The sequence below is a fragment of the Camelus bactrianus genome, chromosome 20 (assembly GCF_048773025.1).
Source record: "Camelus bactrianus isolate YW-2024 breed Bactrian camel chromosome 20, ASM4877302v1, whole genome shotgun sequence".
NCBI classification, from domain to species: domain Eukaryota; kingdom Metazoa; phylum Chordata; class Mammalia; order Artiodactyla; family Camelidae; genus Camelus; species Camelus bactrianus.
In genome coordinates this window covers 20,336,030-20,355,218 of record NC_133558.1, presented here as the reverse complement: position 1 = coordinate 20,355,218, position 19,189 = coordinate 20,336,030, and the positions used below count along the sequence as shown (strand labels likewise).

The following is a 19,189-nucleotide window of genomic DNA, read 5'->3' as shown; positions in this document are numbered from 1 at the left end:
GGTGCACGAGGGCCCATGTGGCTCAGCAAGCAGCCACTTGACTCCTTTGTCGGTCTTAACAAAGCAAGGTACTTAGACACCTGCCTCTCGCTATAACCCCCACAAAAACAACTACGCGAAGTTTTTGCTTTTTGTAGGCTTTAACAGAAACTCTGTGGTTTAGGAGATCAGGCGCACCCTCACCACCCCGTGAGGGGAATTGAACTCAGTGTCCTTTTTTACTCTCTGAACCAAGAGGCAAAGCTCAGGCCCAAGTTTGGCTTTACCTCTATCCCCAAATGAGGCACCTGGACACACCTGTCATGTTAAACAAAAGACATCCAGCAAATATCACAGGCAGAAGTACTTTATTTGGCAGTTTCAAGCCAACATATAGGGGAAGAACCCTGCTGTCCTTCACCAGCCTCCCCAGGAACCCTTCCTTCCCATCTCAAGACAGAGCAGCGGCACCTCACTGCATGAAAGGCAGCGGCCATGGCCTTGGCACGGTTTCTGGTTCCACTTCAGTGAAAGGGCAAAGGAGCATTGCCTAAACCCCAAGTAAACAGCAGCAGTCACATCTGACCCTTTGCACGGATGCAAGCCCAACACTCATCGTGGCTCCCGAGCCTTCCCAAGGTGACCCCATCTCAGCACTCCTGGGCCCCCCTCTCTCCACTCTGGGGAAGGTTGCCATGACGAGCAGAATCCTCACGTCTCCGGCAGGCGGAGGAGGGTTCCAGAAGTGGTGGAGACGCTGCAAGAGAGACAAGGCTGGAGCCAGATGCCTAGGCCCAGGGTCTGGGGGGAACTCAGAACTCGGCCACAGAGGTGCCTGGGTTCCAGAGAATGAGAGAGGAGCTAGGCTTCTTCACTAGTGAATGAAGAGTGAGTCGGGGGGAATCCAACCTTTGGGTCATGGACCCGTCATCTGTCAGACACTGGGGGCGAGACTCACCAGTCCACCAGCTGGGCCCCAATGAGGTCATGCACGTGGTAGGCAAGGCCAAGTCTCACCGCAGCAGGTACCCGCCGGCCTAGGAGCTCCGAAAGGAGTAACTCCCGGTACTTGGCCTTCCGGACCATGCCAAGGACAGCCTGGCGCCCTGGAGGAGAGGTGGCACAGGAGAGGGGAAAGGTGAGTGAGGCCTGGAGGCCTGAGGAGTCACCAAAAGGCATTCTTGAGGGGCTGCGGGCTTTAGCTGCAGACAGGCTACCTTTAACAAAATACTTGATGAATCTCCCAGCTCCAGGCACAGCTAACCACCAACTTCCAGCATCTCGGACAGTGAGGACTCCAGCATTCACCAGCTGCCTGAGGCGGGAGAAATGAGGCATTGGCTCTAAGAACCCTCTCTCCTCCTCACCTGGTCATCTTTGGACACTAATTCTCCAGAAGCCTGGGTACCCACACAGGAGACTTAATAAGAGAAGCCCACCTGGGGCAGTTCTCTGCTCACACCATGCTGCTCAGTGCCCCGTGCCCTTGCTTGCTCCATTCTCCTCCCTGACTGCCCTCCCCCAACTCCTTTGTTACTATTACACATTCACTAAGACAGCTTCTCTCGGAAGCCCTCCTTGACTACATGCCCCAACGCACTCAGTCCCACCACCAGGGGAGAAACAAGGCTCCTGCCACTACCTACGCAGACCTTACCATAGCTCTTCCCACATTGTACTGAAAAGGAGTGTAAAATGCTTTCACGTCTACCATGGGTTACGAAGCAGGGAGCTTGAGCCAGACACAGGCTCCTGAAATGATATTCTTACTTAGCCCTTGTTTGGTTGCTGTTCTTTTGAATGTGAATGCTTTCGGGGCATCAGAGCTCCTACCATCCTCCAGTTTCTTGGTTTCAGCACAATTCACATCAGGCCTTTATGGTTCCTGTCAGACCTCCCTTTGTATCTGATTAGCCACTCAGATCTCCTGAATTTTACTCCAGGGCTCTTTCCAAGGCCCCAGGTAAGACAGGCCTCTTCTCTTGGGGGAACATAAAGTTAGGTCATTTTATTTGAACTTTAGTTCACCAAAAAGAAGGGGACAAGGCTGGATAGAGCTGGAGGGAGGGAGGGATAGGCCAGATGCCTGATTCTGTTGGTTCCCCAGGTCTCACGTGATTTCTGGGTCCCTGAAGCCAAAGGTCTGTGTCATTTGGTCCTGCTGGAAGCTAAGGTCGCTACAGGCTGGAAGCACCGAAGCCAGAAACTTTTGCACTGCGCCAGCATAGGGGCGCCCATCACAAGCCTTGAGGACCTGGAACCAGAAGTGAGAGATGTGGTCTGGCCCCACTTTCACCCTCCACCAATCTCAGAACCCACGGCAACATGTCTCTTCCTCTGTTTTCCCTTCTGCTCAAGTCCTTCTCCCTCTCATACTCCTCCTCCTCATACTAATACTTAACCAGAGCCCCGTGCCTTCTCAGTAAGATTTGAGGTGGGGTAATTGTCTCTTTTTTTTAACATGTGCATTCCCCAGTTTCTCGGCACCCCCCTCCCCTGGCCTCAGTGACATAAACACAGTCACACGCACTCTGGTCCTGTAGTCCTCAGTGAAGATAATTCCTTGGGCATCCAAGTCGAAGCCTAGCTGGATGATTCTGATCTCCCCCTGCTCTTGAAGTGCCTTCTATCTCCAGAGAGATGAGAATAAAAAGAAGGGTATCAGGGTAAGATGCTCTGCTATACTTTGGAAACTTCTGGGCAGGGAGATTTTGTTTGCGAGCATTGGGGAGTTTCTCCCTAAGTAAAGGAAAAATTATGGGGAGAGAATCAGGTGATTATCAAATAGCATTTTCCAATTAGTTTTCCATCCACTCACCTCATCAGTTATCTGTCTGATAAAATAGCAATTAAGACACAGGCTCTGCCCTCAAGGAATGAACAGTCTAGATTTTGGGTGGGGGAAGGTGGGGAGGAATATGGGAGAAAATGTTTAAAACAAAAGTAAACTGGGACTTCCATTTGCAGGAATATAGTAAGACCAACTCACTTGCTGAAAATTACATAAAATTCTGGATAAAATATTATTTTTAAAATTGTTTAAGTATTAAAGAGCTCACAAGGTAATAAGGAATTACCAGACTAATATAATATCTACGTGAAAACAAGAGCTCACAGAAGAAATTGGGACACGGAGTGCATTTGGTGATTTAGGCAAATCCATCCAACACATAGTCAAAATTAACTGGGCACAAGGAAACAAAACTCAAAAAAGAAACAGACAATAGAAACAAACCTAAAAAGACATGGTATAGTGAAATTACCAAAGACAGGCTTTTTTTTAAAAAACTATGCTTATAATGCTAAAATAAATAAAAGCCAAGATGGAAAATTTCAGCACGAAATTATAAAAATTGACATAATGGACTTCAAAGACATCTCAGTAGAAATTCTAGAACTCAAAAATAAAGCAGGTGCAATTAAGAACTCAATGAATGGGTTTAGTAGATTAAGGCACGGCTAAATAAAAAGCTATTAATCTGGAAAACAGATTTTTTAAAAACCAACCAGAATATGATAAAGGTAGTCAAAAACACTGAAAATGCAGACAAGAGGCTAAAAGACTTAAAGGATACAAAGAGATGATCCACTTTATGTTTAGTTGGAGTCCCAGAAAGAAAGAAAAGCAATAATGAGGTGTGGGAAATATCTGAAGTACCAATAACAAATCCACAATCACAAAAGTACATTAATCCAATTTGCATAAACTCATAGAACAAACAGACGATACAGTGATCAGTGGGAAAATAAAAGATTTCAATAATAATTTTAGTTACTAAGAAATTAATAACTGAATAATACATATTCTTTTCAAATATACATAGAATATTTAGCAAAACTGACTATATTGCACTAAGCACATCTCAGTAAGTTTCAAATGACTAAAATCATAATATCGTGTCTGTTCTCTGGTCACAATATCATTTAAGCCAGAAATTGGTAACAATAAGGTAATAAGAAAATGGTTAGAAAGTAAGTTATACACTTCTAATCAACCCAATGAGTCAAAGAAAAAAAAAATCACAAAGGAAATTAGAAGCTGATGAAAACATATACTAAAACTTGGTAGATACAGATATAGGTACTGACATAGACATATGTCAATACTTAGGGGGAAACTACAGCCTGACACCCATCTGTTAGAAAAGAATAGAGGATGAAAATTAATGGGAAAAAAAAAAGTAAGATAAACCCAACAGCACAGAGGAAACATGAATGAAACAGAATACGTGCATACAAGAGACAGCAGCAAAGCTAAAAGTTAATTCTTTGAAAGACTATTAAAACTGGGAAACCCTGGTGAGACTGACAGAGAAAAATGGATGGGGGAGCCTAGAAAAAGCACAGATGACCAATATAGAAAATGAAAAAAGGATCTTTTCTGCTGATTCTACAGACAATAAAATGAGATTATAAACCTTACAGCAATAAATTTGAATATTTAGATGAAATTGACAAATTCCTAGAAAACATAATTTCTTCCACCAGAATGGACAGAAAAGGGTACATTCATAAAAGGGAAGTGTATGAAAATGAAATTAACTATAGCTACATGCAACAATCTGGATGAATCTCAAAAATATTCATCTAATGAAACAAGATATAAACCAACACATACGGTATGATTTTGTTTATAATCAAGTTCAAAAGTGGGTAAAACTAAGCATGTTGTTTATGGATAAACACATAGATGGTATAAAGAAAATCAAGGGAAACATTTTCATACCAGTCAGGTATGTTACCTCCTGGGACATAAGGCATTTTGATCAGAGAACAATATATGCAGGCTGTGGCCGTGTCCTACAGTCTGACTTGGGTGATGGTTAAGTAGGTATTTCCTTTATAAACATTCTTTTAAATTTTGTGTTTATATTTTCTGTTGTGCAACTTTTAAAGCTTTCCTAAAATTTAGGCTAACACCAGGAGGTTAAAAACAACCAAATACTCTAAGGAGTGGTTCTGACTCGCTTCCTTAAGAGACTGGAGCAAGTCCCCATCTTCCTTTTCTTCCCTCTTTTCTTCCTGACAGGTTGTCATAATAACCTGCTATCTGCTAAATCCAATTGGGTATTATTTTACTTGACCTCTTCACATACCACTGCCTTGAATCACAGATGCTAACACGGCCAACTACTCCACCTTCTTGAAAATTTCTCCTTTCTCAATAGGCCTCTTCCTGGGTTCCTCCTAATGACAATTCCTTCTCAGCCTCTTTCACAGACTTGTCTTTCTCTGTTTTCCCCTTGTATCAGTGGATCTCAAATTTTAAGGCCCAGTAAGAATTACCTGGGGCAGCAGCTTAAAAATGTAGATTCCCAGGTCCTGCCCAAGAAATCTTCATTCATGAGCATAGAGTGAATCCCAGGTATTTTTGAATAAGTAGTCCTGGTGGTTCTGGTACAGGTAGAACTAAAGACATACTTTGAGAAAGACTGCCTTAAGTTTTTTATCTCCCAGCATTGGGGATTTGGCTCTGTTATCTTTCACTGCAAACCTAGGGTCGTTAAACCTTTGATCTCAGAGGATCTGTGAAACAACCCCCTCCCCACCAAATTATACATACACCACATATATATATGACATATATATAGGACATATATGCGTTTTTCTAGAGAAAGAACGCCATAGCTTTCATTATCTTCTAAAGTTTGTAAAACTCCTCACTTCCTATAGATCTCACCCACATCCAGAGACTGAACCACTGCTCACAGCTCAAATTCCTCTATATCACTGACCCTGAATTCTCTCCAGCTGTCTAATGCACATTTGCCTTTCCATGCTCCAGCAGCACCTCCAACTCAACTTGAACAAAATTAAACACATCATCTGCCCCCAACAAACAATTCAATATTCTTCTACTCTAATCACTCAGTCATCCAGAAGATCTCAGAATTTCCTTGATTCCTCCCGCTTCCCACTCTCCACATCACTCACCCTCACCCATCCTCTCCCTCCCACTACACTGACCTCATTCAGGCCTTCACCAGTCCTCCACCAGTCCTCAGCTGCAATAACTTCCTGGTTGATCTCCCTGCCTCATCTCACTACCTCCAATCCATGCAACACACCGCTGCCTCTCCTGTTTAACATTCTCTGCCAGCTCATTGCTTTCAACGTAAGATGGAAACAACACTGTTGTACAAGGCCTGTCCTAATCTGACGCCTGCCTGCATTCCCAGCGCTGTAGGCTCGAACCATGCCCGGTGAGGCAGTTTCCCCAAAAGCTTCGCTCTTCCACCATCATGATTTGGCATGCTCTCTACTGCTGGAGGGTCTGCAGCATTCTCCTTGGCACCACAGTGCCTGGCACAATGTCTGGCCCAGAAAGACCCAACGCTTGCTGAATGGCAGAATAGCGGGCCGACCGACTGAGTGAGTGATAGGGAACATCGGAAGTGCTCTCGAGGCAAGTAAGCGCTTTTCGTCGGTCGCTCTGACGCCCCTCACCAGCTGCAGGTCAGCCACAGTTCGGTCGGGCACGAGGCTGTAGACCTGGCTCCTCAACACGATGGGCGGTAGCGCATCCTCAAACAGGACTCGTGGGAACAGCCGCACTAGCTCCGCGACGGCCGCGCGCGCAGACCCTGAGCGGAGAGACCGAGCCACTGAGACGAGAACTGGGGCGAAGGGAAGCGGGGGTACGACTCTGGGAGGCGCTGCTGTCCCAACATACAGGGTTACCGGAGGCGAGGCCGCTCCCAGCTGAGGTCTTTAGCCTCGCCCCGGGGTTGCCATGGTTACCTGATTCGCCCCGCAATGAATCGACCTCTACATCCCCTCGTTCCCGCCGCCTCTTCAGTCCAAAGGGCTCCGGGACCAGGCGATGCCTCTTCCGGCTCATATCCCGGGATCTTACTGTACCGGGGAAGAGGTAGCTGTTGAGAGAAGAGAACACGAAAAGAGAGTCTTCCGGCGCAGAGCAGTGACGCACGGGCTCCCTGGGCGTCCCTCCTGGGAGACCTGTCAGCCCGGTGTTAGTAAGACGACGTGGTGACCAAAGAGGCGTCGATTTGTCATCGCGGGCCCTTGCTGGGAGGGGCGGTGCCAAGGCGGATACCAACACCACCCGCATTGGCCGAGGCTCCACGGCCGCCGCTGATTGGCTTCGTCCGAGCGCACTCACGTCCGGGGACGCCCAGGCGGTGAGGAGGGGCGCCGGTGGCCACGTTGAGATCAACCTGCTGGTGTAAAGCGCACAGACCACCCCCCCACCCCCACCCCAGAGGAGTTTGCCTGCTACTGTCGCTGAATGATTGCGTCATCGAAAGCTGGAAAACCACCTTGGCATCCCTCTCCCACATCTGACGTACCTGCCATGACGTCATAGCTCTGCGAAGGTGGAAGTCGAGGTTGGCGGGCTTTGAGGTAACCAGATCCTTGATCTGAGCCCAAACATCCTTTCTAACCTCACTGCGTTTGGATGACCTGGGGGTGGGGAGATAGGTCAAGGGAAAAGGTGAGATGTGCATCTGACCGTGGTTCTGTTTGAGGAGATGGGGCCTGGTTGTTTCAAGGCCAGAGTCTGGCCATCAAGAGTCTCACTTAGTCCTGACCTGGAGTCCCCCTTCCTCAGGCCTCCTCTGTAAAAGGGGAACTTACCCAGCCCCTCTCAGGACCTCATGGAGCCCAGAGGGACCAAGAGAGGAGCTGGAAAAATAGAGGTAGCTGAGCCTCGGAACAAAGTCCCCCGCCCAGCACCCTCGCTGCCCACAGACCCTGCCCTCTACTCTGGACCCTTTCCTTTCTACCGGCGCCCTTCTGAACTGGGCTGCTTCTCCCTGGATGCACAACGCCAGTACCATGGAGATGCTCGAGCCTTGCGCTACTACAGCCCACCCCCCACCAATGGACAAGGACCCAACTTTGACCTCAGAGACGGATACCCAGATCGATACCAGCCCCGGGACGAGGAGGTCCAAGAGAGGCTGGACCACCTGCTACGCTGGCTCCTGGAGCACCGAGGCCAGCTGGAGGGGTGAGCAAAGCATAGCACACAAGTAGATCTAGAGACCTGCACCTGCCCTCTAAAACTGGGAGAGCCAAAGCTGGAGTTAGCTCAATCCTTAGAAGGAACTTAGGCTATTCTTTGGGGGAGCCATCTGCACTAATGCTTGTGTCAGATCTTCAGCCCCTAATTCCTCCCTTTCAGGAGTCCAGACTGGCGCCCAGGGGCCATAGTGACATGGCGGGGGCACCTGACAAAATTGCTGACAACACCATATGAGCGGCAGGAGGGCTGGCAGCTGGCAGCCTCCCGGTTCCAGGGGACACTGTACCTGAGTGAGGTAGAGACGCCGGCTGCCCGGGTTCGGAGGCTTACCCGGCCACCTCTCCTCCGGGAGCTTATGTACATGGGGTACAAGTTCGAGCAGTACATGTGTGCAGGTGAGAGTTGTCCTGGCTCTGAAACGCCCTCCCCTTTCCCCAGAGATTGAGAACCCCCAGCCCTGCTGCTGTTTCTCTTCTTATGCAGACAAACCCGGAGGCTCCCCAGACCCCTCTGGGGAGGTTAACACCAACGTGGCCTTCTGCTCTGTGCTACGCAGCCGCCTGGGGAACCATCCACTGCTCTTCTCTGGGGAGGTAGACTGCATAGACCCCCAGGCCCCATCCATGCAGCCCCCCACCTGCTATGTGGAGCTCAAGACCTCCAAGGAAATGCACAGCCCTGGCCAATGGAAGAGCTTCTACAGGTTCAGGATGAGGGGTGGGGTGGACAAGAGCCTAGAACTGACAGCTGGGAAAGGGACTTGGATGAGGCTGGAGAAGTCCCACTGACCCCTTGCCTTTCCTGACAGACACAAGCTCCTGAAATGGTGGGCTCAGTCATTCCTTCCGGGGGTCCCAAATGTCATTGCTGGTTTCCGTAACCCAGAGGGTTTCGTCTGTTCCCTCAAGACCTTTCCTACCATGGAGATGTTTGAATACGTCAGGGTAAGGCAATGGTGTCACAGCTCCTGCCCATACTCCCCTGAGCCAAGACCACAGGTCCGGTGTCCAGGGCTGCAGTGCACCTTCCCCCTTTCCCACCCTCTCCCTCACTGCCAGTCTTCTGCCTCCTGGTCCCACTCCAGAATGACCGTGATGGCTGGAATCCCTCAGTGTGCATGAACTTCTGTGCTGCCTTCCTTAGCTTTGCCCAGAACACAGTTGTCCAGGACGACCCCAGGTGAGGCCTTCAGCTCTGCCCCTCCCCTCTGGGTCCCTGAAGCTCAGCCTCCAGTCCTCAACTCATGACTCCACCTGCCCCCTAGACTCGTCTACCTCTTCTCCTGGGAGCCTGGTGGCCCAGTCACAGTGTCTGAACATCGAGATGCACCGCATGCCTTTCTGCCTACATGGTATGTCGAAGCCATGACCCAGGACCTCCTGTCACCCCCCAAGACACCCTCCCCAAAGGACTGATGCTTCTCAGGGGCTGGTCCTGTTTCTGTGTGCATAGATAAAGGCATATTTCTAGGTGGTTCTCCCTGCTGTGTCTTTTGAGCTGAGTCATCCCTGCCCAACACCTCAGGTTCACACAGGTGGTTTGCTGTTTTATTGTTACATTTTACACAGGGGTCATTCACTGAGTGTAGAGGCTGGCCGCGAAGACGATGTCCCTCCGTAGCAGGGTGGCCGCCGTCTCCATCTTGGCACCTAGCACAGGCTCGCCTACCAGGCGGGCTGCCCCCCGAAGTGAGCGACACATCTCGGCCAGGCGCTGGATGCAGCGGACCACCAGGCCCTCGGGGGTCCCTGAGAGCCCCGCCAACTCAGAGAAGGGCTGTAGGGGAAGCAGGGTGGGGACTGAATAGTCAGCCCGGGTCACCTCTCCCCAACCGGCCTTCTACAAAGCTCCAAACCCCAGCTACTCACCATGCCCCGGGCCCACTCGTACACAACCTCAACCAGCCCAAAATTCAGCTCCCCCACAAATTCCTCCACTGTCTGGTTCAGGCCACAGGCCACTTGGACCTCACCAATCCGCTTGGCCACAGCTTGGACACATTCCACCCCCTGCAGATAGAAGAGGAGAGGTTAAGCTCAACCTTCCTGCTCCAGAGCAGGGGAGGCCCGGCTCCAGAAGGAATTCCGGCTCTTAGGGGCACTCCCAGGGCTGGATGGGGCACGTGGGGAATACGTGGCGGTGGGGACTGGGAGTGCCACCGCTGAGGGAGGGAGAGGGGATAGGTGTCCCATACCTGTTTGAGGGTGCTGGGGAGCTGATCCCCAGGGTCGCCAGGGCTCTGGCAGACCAGGCCAGAGAGCAGGGCTGCAATTTCCTCGGGCCGCAGGGCGCTCAGCGCATTGTCGAACATGAGCTCGGTGAGAAGCAGCTCATGGCTGCTCATGGCACAAGCCACCCGCCCTGCCAGCTTCACGGTGCCCGCCTCGTCTACGTACCCCAGAGTTCGGAGCACCTGGACGAAGGATGGTGGGTGTTGGGAGCCTGCTGACCTCTTCTTCAGGAGCCCCCCAGCGCCATCCCCGTCCTCCCACCTCTACTCGCTGGTGGTACTCGGGGAGCAGCAGCAGGGACTGATCCGACAGCAGGAAGCGCAGCCGCTCCATCTCCTTCTGTATCTGCATTCGCTCTCGCAGCTTCAGGTACTACAGGGAGCCACCGGCAGAAGCATGTTAGCCTGCTCCTCGCCCTCAGCAGGGGTGTACTGAGGACAAGGGCTGAGACGGGGGTGGCCAGTCAACAGAGAACCAGAGGAAACGTTCCCCTCCTAGCTTGGGAGCCGGCATCCAGTACCTACCTGGGCAGGGAAACGGGGACTGTGCACACACTGAGCCCCCCGGATCAGCTCCTCCAGCTTCCGGGCCCGGAGGCCCCCCTCTACCACTGACACATCCTTGAGCTGCAGGTCATTGACAGGGTCAAGGGTAGAGGGTCCTGCTGGGTAGGCCTGAGCCAGACGTAGCAGTTCCTGAACAGCAGTTGTCACGGGCGCAGAGGGAGGATCCTTCCTGAGGAAGGAGCAGGACCTGAGACCTGGGGCAGAGGCTTCTCTTCCAGAGGAACCCCCTCAGGCTGGGGGAGCTGCCCCGACCCCACCTCCCCACCCCCGAACATGGTCTCTCCCCAGCATCTCTGACTTGAATTTTGGTTGCTGCCTCCTGCTGAAGTCCTCCAAGATCTTCTCCCCATTCACCCGGAGCACCTTGGTGGTGATGGCAGCCACATCTCCTGCCTGGAGCTTGGCCACGGTGTGGTCGCAGGGCCCTGTAAAGAGGGGAGAGCAGGGTCAAACCTCACCACGGCCCTGGCATCCTGCCTGCACTGCTGTCAGGAACCCAGCCATCTGCCCACTCTCACCTTCAGGCAGGAACAGCTTGAATCCTACAAGGTCATCTGGATAGGGCACATCAGGGGAGGCCGGCCCCCTCTCCTGTGGGTCCTCAGACACAGGTTTCTCACACAAGACCAGAGTTGTGAATACTCTGCTGGTGGAATTTGAAGAGACCTAGGGCAGGTTGGGGAGGCCAGGACAGGGCAATGTGAAGAGTGGACATTGGAGGGAGAGACCAGATCCCCACCCTCAGGCAGGGATCATGGAAGAGCCATGCAGAGTCCGCCAGTATTACCATTGCTCTTACCTGAAGGATCACACCCAGCGCATTGTGATGCTCCTGACTCTTCACGACCACCACCCTTCCCGCGGAGAGAGACTTCAGCCCATTCACAGAGTCCATGATGCGTCGCTGAAGAGCAGGGGCGTGAACAACAGGGATAAGGGACGAATGTCACAGAGACACTGGGACTAGGTTCAGGAGTACCCAGGGTGTCACACTCCCTTCCTCCCCGCCTCCATCACCCCCACCCCCCAACACACACACACTAACCTGGATCAGGCTCCGGGTCTCTGTCAGTTCCTCCCCCCAGCTGTAATACTCAGGCAGGTCAACGAGCTGGCCAGTCATGTCAGGCTCCTCCAAGGCCTCCAGCCTCTTGGTCAGTTCAGCCAGAGCCTGTTCATGGGCCTGGGCAGAAACCAGGGTGGGTATGAAACAATAGTCTCCAGGCCCAGCCTGCCACCTCCCCCATAGTCACCTGCTGGGGCCTCCAGATGCCCACCTGCTCCCAGCCTGGCTTCCTTGTCCTACATTCTGCACGGTATCCTGGTCACCCTCTACTCACCTTGCTGTCCTTGCGGGATGGAAACTCAGAGAAGCTCCTCTTCATCATGTCTTCCACCCTGAGAGCGTCCACCCGCAGCAGGTTGAGGATCATGGTGTACGTGAGGCGGAACTGGGACTGCAGCTGGGACGGCTTCCCCTGGGCCGGGTCAGAGAGGGCAGTGAGACCCAGGGGGTCCCGCTGCTCAGCTCCCTCCACTCCCAGCAGCTCCACTCCCAGCTCCACAAGCACAGGACCCTAGACAAACTGCTTGCTCCCCTCTGCAAAACAAGGGAGCGAAACTAAATAAATAGACTCCCCAAGGTCCTGTCTAGTTCCATATTCACAGTAAAGAAAGACCAGAGGAGACAAGATCCAGTGTCATCCTTGGATTTGCTCACTCTTACCCTGGCTCTCCCAGGCAAAAGGAAAGAAGTAGAAAGGAGGGGAGAAGAGAGTTGGAAGAGAGAGAATCCAGCAGGTGCACCAAGTCGGCTCGGCTTCGCACTGCCCCAGTAGCTCACCATCATCATGCGGTGCAGATCCGCCATCTCAGGCACGCGGCCCTTGCAGAGCAGGATGACAGTGCCCGTGGGGTCCAGGCCCCTGCGCCCTGCCCGACCTGCCATCTGCACGTACTCCCCAGGGAGCAGGTCCCGGAAGGTGGAGCCGTCGTGCTTGCGCATGGAGTCAAACACCACCGTTCGGGCTGGCATATTTACACCCATGGCAAAGGTCTCTGTGGCAAACAAGACCTGGGACGGGGAAAAGAGAGTCAGCAAGGGAGCCGCCTGCAGACCAAAGCCCAGCCCTGGCCAAGCCCACCTCACTTTGTAGCCAAGGCTGAGTAGACCCCAGGCACGGTCCCAGATGGTTAACTCACAGGACCTTATTTAACCCTCAAGGCAAATCTGCAGAGTAGGTACCATTGTTTTCCTCAGTTTATTTATTTAGCTGCCTATTTTTTTCCTTTTACCCCCATATCCCACTTCTGCCCTCCCACTATCAATCATCCCAGTGTATTTAATGAATATCTTTTTGTGTTAACGTGTTTCATAAAACATGTCTTGTTTTGTGTGTAATTTACAACTTGCAGTAAAGGCAATTACGTATCTCCTGTTTTCTTCTTTTCTGCCATGTAGTGTTTTCAACATCCACCCATGTTCCCGTGGTTACATCAGATCCATTGCTGCAGAACACTTTGTGGGGCCTACCTACTCTCCCAGTGAAGGGCACCTTGGTACCCCAACACCCTGCCACAGGATTATAGCCAAAAAGGCAAGAGCAGACATGTTCCCCCCTTGACCAGGGTGAGAATTTCTTTATGATTTACACTCAGGAATGGAATTTAGGGATAAAGAGTATGCTATACTTGTTTTTGCCTCAAGAGTGCCACGTCAGACTGGCCACACCTGTATAGGGTTCCTGTAGTCCTGTAGTCTCCTATGTCTCGAGTAACACTTGGCATTAGCCAGTTTCCTAAATTTTACCATCTAATAGCTGTAAAGTTCTCTCTTGGGAGTATTTCAATTTGCATTTTTCTCGTGACTGATGATGACATATGCTTGTTAGTTAGCATTTTTGGTTCCTCTTCTGACTACTGCCTGTTAATATCTTATGTGTCTCCATTTTAAGAACGGAAACCTAAAGTTCAGGGAGATTGAAGTAATTTGCCCCAGGTCACAGTGAGTAAGTGACAGAGCTGGGATTCACACCCAGGCAGTCTAGATCCAGAGCCCAAGTTGGTAACCACTGCATTGTCCTGCCTAAAAGCCTGTCCCTCCACCAACTGGGCAGCCCCTAAGGGGGCAGAAAATGCCCTGGGGTGTCCCTCTCCCACCAGCTTGCGCACCTTGACCAGGCCGCGGCTGAACAGCATCTCCACGATCTCCTTAAGGATGGGCAGGATGCCACTGTGGTGCACGCCCAGGCCGCGGTGCAAGAGCTCGGACATGTGCAGGACCTATGGGTGGCCGAGGCCCAGGGTCAGGGATGGGGTTGTGGAACACCCGATCCCCCATAGTCTCCGAGTCCCTGCTCCACACCTGGGGCAGCTGGCGGTCAGAGCCTCGGAGGCGAGCGAGGCAGCGCTGCAGGAAGAGGTGAATCTCACTCTTCTCTGAACTTGTGGTGAGGTCCAGGGAGGTGAGGCCCGAGGCCTGCTCGTCACAGCGGCCCCGGGAGAAGGTGAACACCACTACGGGCAGCTGCGCACGGGTACGGAGGGAGGCCAGGAGGGACAGGTACACGCCACGGTCCTGGGGGAGGAGGGAGTGAGACTGAGTCCCTGAACCAGTGGGGACCGAAGTGGGGGAAGGTGGAGCAGAGTCAAATCAGGCTGCGCTCAGAGCTCAACTCCAAAGCCTGGGAGGACGAGGGGAGAAAGATGGCAGAATCAGGTGGTGGCAGGTACACAGCCCACCAGTTCTCACCTGTGCGGGCCCCCCCTGATGCGTGGGCTGCTTGGCCCCAAAGGTCTGGGCGTGTTTGCTCATCCGCTCCTTCTTGGCCTCCACAGCCGCGTAGTACCTGGGGCAGGGGAGGGGCGGCAATCACAGTCACACCCGGCGGGCAGCCTGGACTCTGCCCCGTCCCCGGCTTACCCCTTCGTGTGGAAGGCACCCCGCGAGTCCAGCAGCAGGAAGAGCTCCCCCTGGGTCTTGGGACTGTTGCCCGTGAAGAGATAATGCTCCAGGGGGACAGGGCGAGCAACAGTGCTGATGACGTAGATCTGGCGACGCTTCAGCCGCCTGAGTGGGAAGGAGGCAGCAGGGCGGGGGTGGGCGTGCGGGCAAGAGCCTACATCCCCACCACTGTCCCCCTGTGGCTTTAGCCAGTCTTTTCTGGGAGCTGGATTGGAAGGCCCCATCATCCTACCTCTCAACATGCAACGTGATGTGGACCCAAGTGGGATCCCATAGCCTCCAGAGCTGGACATGTTCCCCAGCTGCACCCCTTTCTCATCTGCAAGCCCAAGGCCTGACCACTCTCCCTGCTGTGACAGTCTTCACCCCCCGACCCCACCCAACAAATGCTACAGCCCCCTTCACCCAAGGTGCCCAGGACACGCATCTTACCCGATCCAGTCAGCAAATTCAAGGGCATTGGGGACAGTAGCACTCAGAAGGATGATGGAAACGTGGTCAGGGAGCATGATCAGCACCTCCTCCCACACAACCCCACGCTATGCACAGGAAAGGAAGACAAGTTACCAGCAGCTCAGAGGGGGCTGCCTTTCTGCCCCCAGGGAAGTAGCACAGGGTTCCACTTCCAGGCAAAAAAGGCAGCGAGGTTCACAGGCTATGTGCAGTAAAGGAGCTGCTGACCTGGTCCCCCAGGATCTGGGGACCCTGTTCCTCTTACCTCAGCATCGTTGATGTAGTGAACCTCATCAAAGATGACCCACTCCAGATCCCGTATGACATCCGAGCCGCTGTACAGCATGGAGCTGGAGGAAAGAGGTGGTAGGCCGACTCCCACGTGGCTCCTGTCTCCACCCTCAACTCAGCCAACATGCTCTCCAGAGCAGCCTCACCTTCCTGACCAAAAGTCCACCCGTGTTGAGTGCCCATCTCTTACCGAAGGATCTCTGTTGTCATAATGAGGCAAGAGGCCTCTGGGTGCAGCTGCACGTCCCCTGTGAGCAGTCCTACATCCCCAAATGTGTTTCGGAAGTCTCGGAACTTCTGGTTGCTCAGGGCCTTGATGGGCGAAGTATAGATGGTGCTGGGAAGAAGGCGTGAAGTTAGCCAGTCCCTCCACGCAGACCCATGGGCAGCACCTCTTCTCCTACCCTGAGCCTTCCCAGAGGTGCCCCACAGAGCTCAGGTGCCCCATTTCTTCACGTGTACTTCCCTCACATACCCCTTCATGGTGTGACCCCAGAAAAACTGTCTCTTAATCCATCCCTCAGCTAACACAGGTCATTCTGCTAACCTCTCTCGCCACATCTCATTTCCCTCTGCGCCCGTGTCAATTTCTCCCCCCAACCTCGCATCTAAACGATGAGGTAGGGAGGTGGAGAAGAAATGAGACTTAGAAACGATGCAGGAGAGAGCAGGGCTGGCTGATAAAGGGGGAGGCTGGGGAGGGGACCTGTACCGCGTCATGTGTTTCTGGGCAAGGGCAATGGCGTATTCAGCCACAACTGTCTTCCCTGCGGATGTGTGAGCCGCAACAAAGACTGAGTCGTGCCGTTCCAAGTGCAGGATGGCCTGTTTCTGAAACACATCTGGTTCAAATGCCCACTGTGGGAAAAAGAAAGAGATGGGGGCTGAAGAAGGGAGATGGGTCTTCCTACCTCTGGCTCATGGAGCAATCAGGACAGTGGGGAAAAGGCCAGAGTGAGGCGAGGCTGGGACTGAGGTCCCATGGAGACATGTGGCGGTCTGGTGGGGAAAGGACACAAGGGAGTGGGCTGGGAGGAGGTGGGGGAGCACATGAGGACTGGGTTACACTACCTGGAAGGCTGGCTGGGGAATGAGGCGGTAGAAATCACCAACAGGGGAGGTGACATCCACAGGGACAGCCCACTGCTCCTGAGGTAGGGGCTTGGAAGGCTCTGGGGGGGCTACAGCTGTGGACGCTTCCTGGAAAAGTCCAGGGTAGAGGTGACAAAGACAGGGCCAGAGAACTCTGTTACCACTCCTCCAAAAGATGCTCCAGTCATCCCCTTGGACCCAACGAAGCCAGCCCACCCTGTCTGGCAAGGCTCCTTCTTTCCTGTTTCAACCGCAAGGAACTACCAACCTTCAACACTAGGTCCTCCAAGCTGCTTGCTCGGGCCAAGGGAGCACTGCAGGGAGAGGCTGAAACAGTGTCCCCTCTGGGACCTCTGGGCTGTCCCACAGCCTCACTCTCATCCTCATCACCCCCGCCCAAATCCAGGGGCTCCAGCAGACGGCTGAGGCTGAGCAACCCAGGAGCTGGAGCTTGGTGATCTGAGGAGCAAAGCAAAGACAGAGACCTGGTCATGTCCACGTCTATTCTGAAGAAGAGGGGTACCACTTCCCTTGTGCCCCCATCCCAAACCTCAACTCACCCTTTGGTGCAAAGTCCACGCCTTTCTTGAAACCAGGTGGAACAGTAAGAAGATCTGGAAGACAGGGACAAAGAAAGAGAATCGGGGCCACTGCACACTGTTGTACAAGTTGTACGTTACGTGAACCTAAAGGACATTCACAGCGTAGACGTCGTAGATGGGGATATTTATTGTTACAGTTTTCCAACAGCTGACAGTAAAGGTTGTTATAGAAGGGGAACCTTTCCCTAATTTGTCAAAGGCATGGAAGGCCTTGCAAGGACCTGGTGATAGGCCTGGGCCTCTCTTCCTCAGGGCCCAGACTCAGAGCCCTATCTCCCACAGGGCCATCCTGCTACCACCTCACCTTTCTCAAAGTCTATCTCCTCCTCAGCCTCCTCCCGAGTGCTCAGATCTGTTATGGTGGGCTCATCCATTCCACCTGGGGAGAGGTTGGACAAATAGGGATTCATGGGGTAAGACTGATACAGGAGGGGTGGAGACTAAGGGATCCCTCTCCCACTATCCCATTTCCACTAACGTCACCTGGCCAGAAAGGGTACTGTGTTGGATTCCCCCACAGGGACTGGGAGATGGGCCCTGGTGGCCGGCGAAGAGACAAGGAGGTCGTGGCCGACAGGTTTGTATTCTCCAACAGGACCTGAAGCAAGAGAGCAGAGCACCAGTGAGGCTGAGCTTGCCTCTCACCCCCATCCCTTCTCCCAAGTCTGCTTCTCATGGCCCCTGACCTCTTACCTCCTTGTAGCCCAGTATCTGGCCTGTGGTTGGGTGTCTTTGGGCCTGTAGATCGGAGGGGACTGGGGCACCCAGTGTGGCCAGGAGAGACCAGGGATCCATCTTTCTCTGCCATTTTCTGGACAGAAGGAAAGTAATGTTCAGGCCTTCTTTCTCCTATGTCCCAGCTTCCTTTAGGGACCCATCTCCCTAGGCCAGGCCTCTCTAGACCCCTCACCGGGCTGAGTGCTCCACACCATGTAGAGGCAGCCAGGCTGGAGATGACAGAAACAACTGCTCTGCTTCTTGCTGCAGATCTGGGGCACAGGGAGGGAGGCCGTGGGGAAGCTGGAACAAGGGCAGGGTGAGAGGCATTTAGGGAAGAAAACAGAGTAGGCCACAGACAAAAGAGAAAGTAATGAGATTGGTGTTTAGATTAGAAATGGTATATGTTCCAGGCAGACTAGGACAATCGGGCTGAAGCAGTATTTTCCAAAGGTCATTCTGCTTTATTTGTCAGGACAAACGACCTGCAACTGAATTACCTGGGGTGCTGGTTAATAACACAGATTTTGAATTTCAAATTCTCAGGGATGGACCTAAGACTTTGTAGTTTAAAAGCTCCCCGACTAATCATAAGGCACACTGAAATTTGAGAATCCCTAGTCTTAGGAAAAGGGGTCCCAGACCTAAAAAGGAAGAGCCAGGTGCTCAAAGGCTAGCATCTCAGCCACCACCAACAAGGGCCTTGGTGCTTGGAGACAGAAGAGGACTCCAAGGAGAAAAGACATTTGAAAGAGCAGTTCTCAGAGCTAAGGTATCCCCAGGGCTCCCTGCTCTGTTCTTTCAAGGGCTCTGACCCACCGCAGGTCCACTGGGTTAGGCTCTATCCAGCACCAGTCCTGGCCAGGATGACAGATGTCCAGGGACAGGAGAGCCACATCAAGTTAGATCCTAATGTGAGGAAGGTGAAGGAAGTTTTAAGCTCAATGAGGGTCAAGGGTAGGATCAATAGTCACTCACGGTGCTCTCTGGAGCCCCAGGCACATTCAGCAGCTCCCAGCGTCCTGTGCATCCCAATTCCACGGCCCGAAGGGGCAGGTCCAGGGGATCCGGGGGAGGTAGCACTACGGGGGGAAAGGTCATAGGTCAGGGGTCAAGGGTCATTCTCCGTCTACTCCTTCTTTTCACCCGCTGCCCCTCACCAAGTCGCTCCGTCTCCATCATCCTGCAGCCACGGCAGCTACCGTGCAGCCCAGAAGTGTCAGGGGTAGCCCAAATGGGCGGAAGTGAAGGCAACTTCCGGCACACACCCCCGCCGAGGGGCGGGCCTAAGCTGGTGGGAGGCC

At 52.9% G+C, this 19,189-nt stretch overlaps 3 protein-coding genes across 5 annotated transcripts; 1 reads left to right on the top strand and 2 right to left on the bottom strand.

Moving 5' to 3' along the window:
* Positions 1-330: 330 nt before the first annotated feature.
* Positions 331-7,001, bottom strand: WHR1 (winged helix repair factor 1). Of its 2 annotated transcripts, XM_010961470.3 has the most exons (7): positions 6,721-7,001; positions 6,427-6,563; positions 2,510-2,605; positions 2,094-2,233; positions 1,197-1,294; positions 938-1,085; positions 331-736 (listed from the first exon to the last, which is right to left on the bottom strand). In XM_010961470.3, exons 1-7 carry the CDS (start codon positions 6,818-6,820, stop codon positions 691-693), a joined length of 765 nt encoding a protein of 254 aa, XP_010959772.2. In that variant the 5' UTR covers positions 6,821-7,001; the 3' UTR covers positions 331-690. The 2 variants fall into 2 exon arrangements, with proteins under 2 accessions (XP_010959772.2, XP_010959771.1); XM_010961469.3 differs by lacking the exon at positions 2,510-2,605.
* Positions 6,949-9,445, top strand: DXO (decapping exoribonuclease). 2 transcript variants are annotated; one of them, XR_006727133.2, is made up of 7 exons: positions 6,949-7,344; positions 7,553-7,954; positions 8,129-8,364; positions 8,453-8,672; positions 8,778-8,913; positions 9,028-9,148; positions 9,234-9,445. XR_006727133.2 is itself a non-coding variant. In XM_010961466.3 (7 exons), exons 2-7 carry the CDS (start codon positions 7,599-7,601, stop codon positions 9,382-9,384), a joined length of 1,194 nt encoding a protein of 397 aa, XP_010959768.1. In that variant the 5' UTR covers positions 6,952-7,344; positions 7,553-7,598; the 3' UTR covers positions 9,385-9,445. The 2 variants fall into 2 exon arrangements, 1 of the variants encoding a protein (XP_010959768.1); XM_010961466.3 differs by having other exon boundaries at positions 6,952-7,344; positions 9,054-9,148.
* Positions 9,446-9,494: 49 nt separating this feature from the next.
* On the bottom strand, positions 9,495-19,188 carry SKIC2 (SKI2 subunit of superkiller complex). The gene is made up of 28 exons (XM_074348401.1): positions 19,046-19,188; positions 18,864-18,967; positions 18,079-18,188; positions 17,862-17,979; positions 17,652-17,766; positions 17,473-17,547; positions 17,127-17,180; positions 16,835-17,025; positions 16,546-16,674; positions 16,187-16,332; positions 15,665-15,811; positions 15,449-15,533; positions 15,163-15,269; positions 14,689-14,835; positions 14,518-14,614; positions 14,131-14,343; positions 13,938-14,048; positions 12,610-12,840; positions 12,107-12,244; positions 11,812-11,949; positions 11,566-11,670; positions 11,285-11,432; positions 11,065-11,191; positions 10,725-10,935; positions 10,462-10,572; positions 10,164-10,382; positions 9,838-9,978; positions 9,495-9,745 (listed from the first exon to the last, which is right to left on the bottom strand). Exons 1-28 carry the CDS (start codon positions 19,065-19,067, stop codon positions 9,545-9,547), a joined length of 3,741 nt encoding a protein of 1,246 aa, XP_074204502.1. The 5' UTR covers positions 19,068-19,188; the 3' UTR covers positions 9,495-9,544.
* Between the last annotated feature and the right edge of the window lies 1 nt (position 19,189).

What these genes read in the sequence shown, in the direction of transcription:
- DXO (XM_010961466.3), top strand. Translation starts at nt 7,599, where the DNA reads ATGGAGCCCAGAGGGACCAAGAGAGGAGCTGGAAAAATAGAGGTAGCT. An exon ending in CAATGGAAGAGCTTCTACAG is followed by an intron (nt 8,673 to 8,777) that starts GTTCAGGATGAG and finishes CTTTCCTGACAG; the next exon opens with ACACAAGCTCCTGAAATGGT. An exon ending in AGATGTTTGAATACGTCAGG is followed by an intron (nt 8,914 to 9,053) that starts GTAAGGCAATGG and finishes GTCCCACTCCAG; the next exon opens with AATGACCGTGATGGCTGGAA.
- WHR1 (XM_010961470.3), bottom strand. Translation starts at nt 6,820, where the DNA reads ATGAGCCGGAAGAGGCATCGCCTGGTCCCGGAGCCCTTTGGACTGAAG. An exon ending in CTGAGGACTACAGGACCAGA is followed by an intron (nt 2,234 to 2,509) that starts GTGCGTGTGACT and finishes TTCTGGTTCCAG; the next exon opens with GTCCTCAAGGCTTGTGATGG. An exon ending in CATCAAGTATTTTGTTAAAG is followed by an intron (nt 1,086 to 1,196) that starts GTAGCCTGTCTG and finishes CCTCTCCTCCAG; the next exon opens with GGCGCCAGGCTGTCCTTGGC.
- SKIC2 (XM_074348401.1), bottom strand. Translation starts at nt 19,067, where the DNA reads ATGATGGAGACGGAGCGACTTG. An exon ending in ATGACAACAGAGATCCTTCG is followed by an intron (nt 15,534 to 15,664) that starts GTAAGAGATGGG and finishes TCTTTCCTCCAG; the next exon opens with CTCCATGCTGTACAGCGGCT. An exon ending in CGCTGGGTGTGATCCTTCAG is followed by an intron (nt 11,433 to 11,565) that starts GTAAGAGCAATG and finishes AACCTGCCCTAG; the next exon opens with GTCTCTTCAAATTCCACCAG.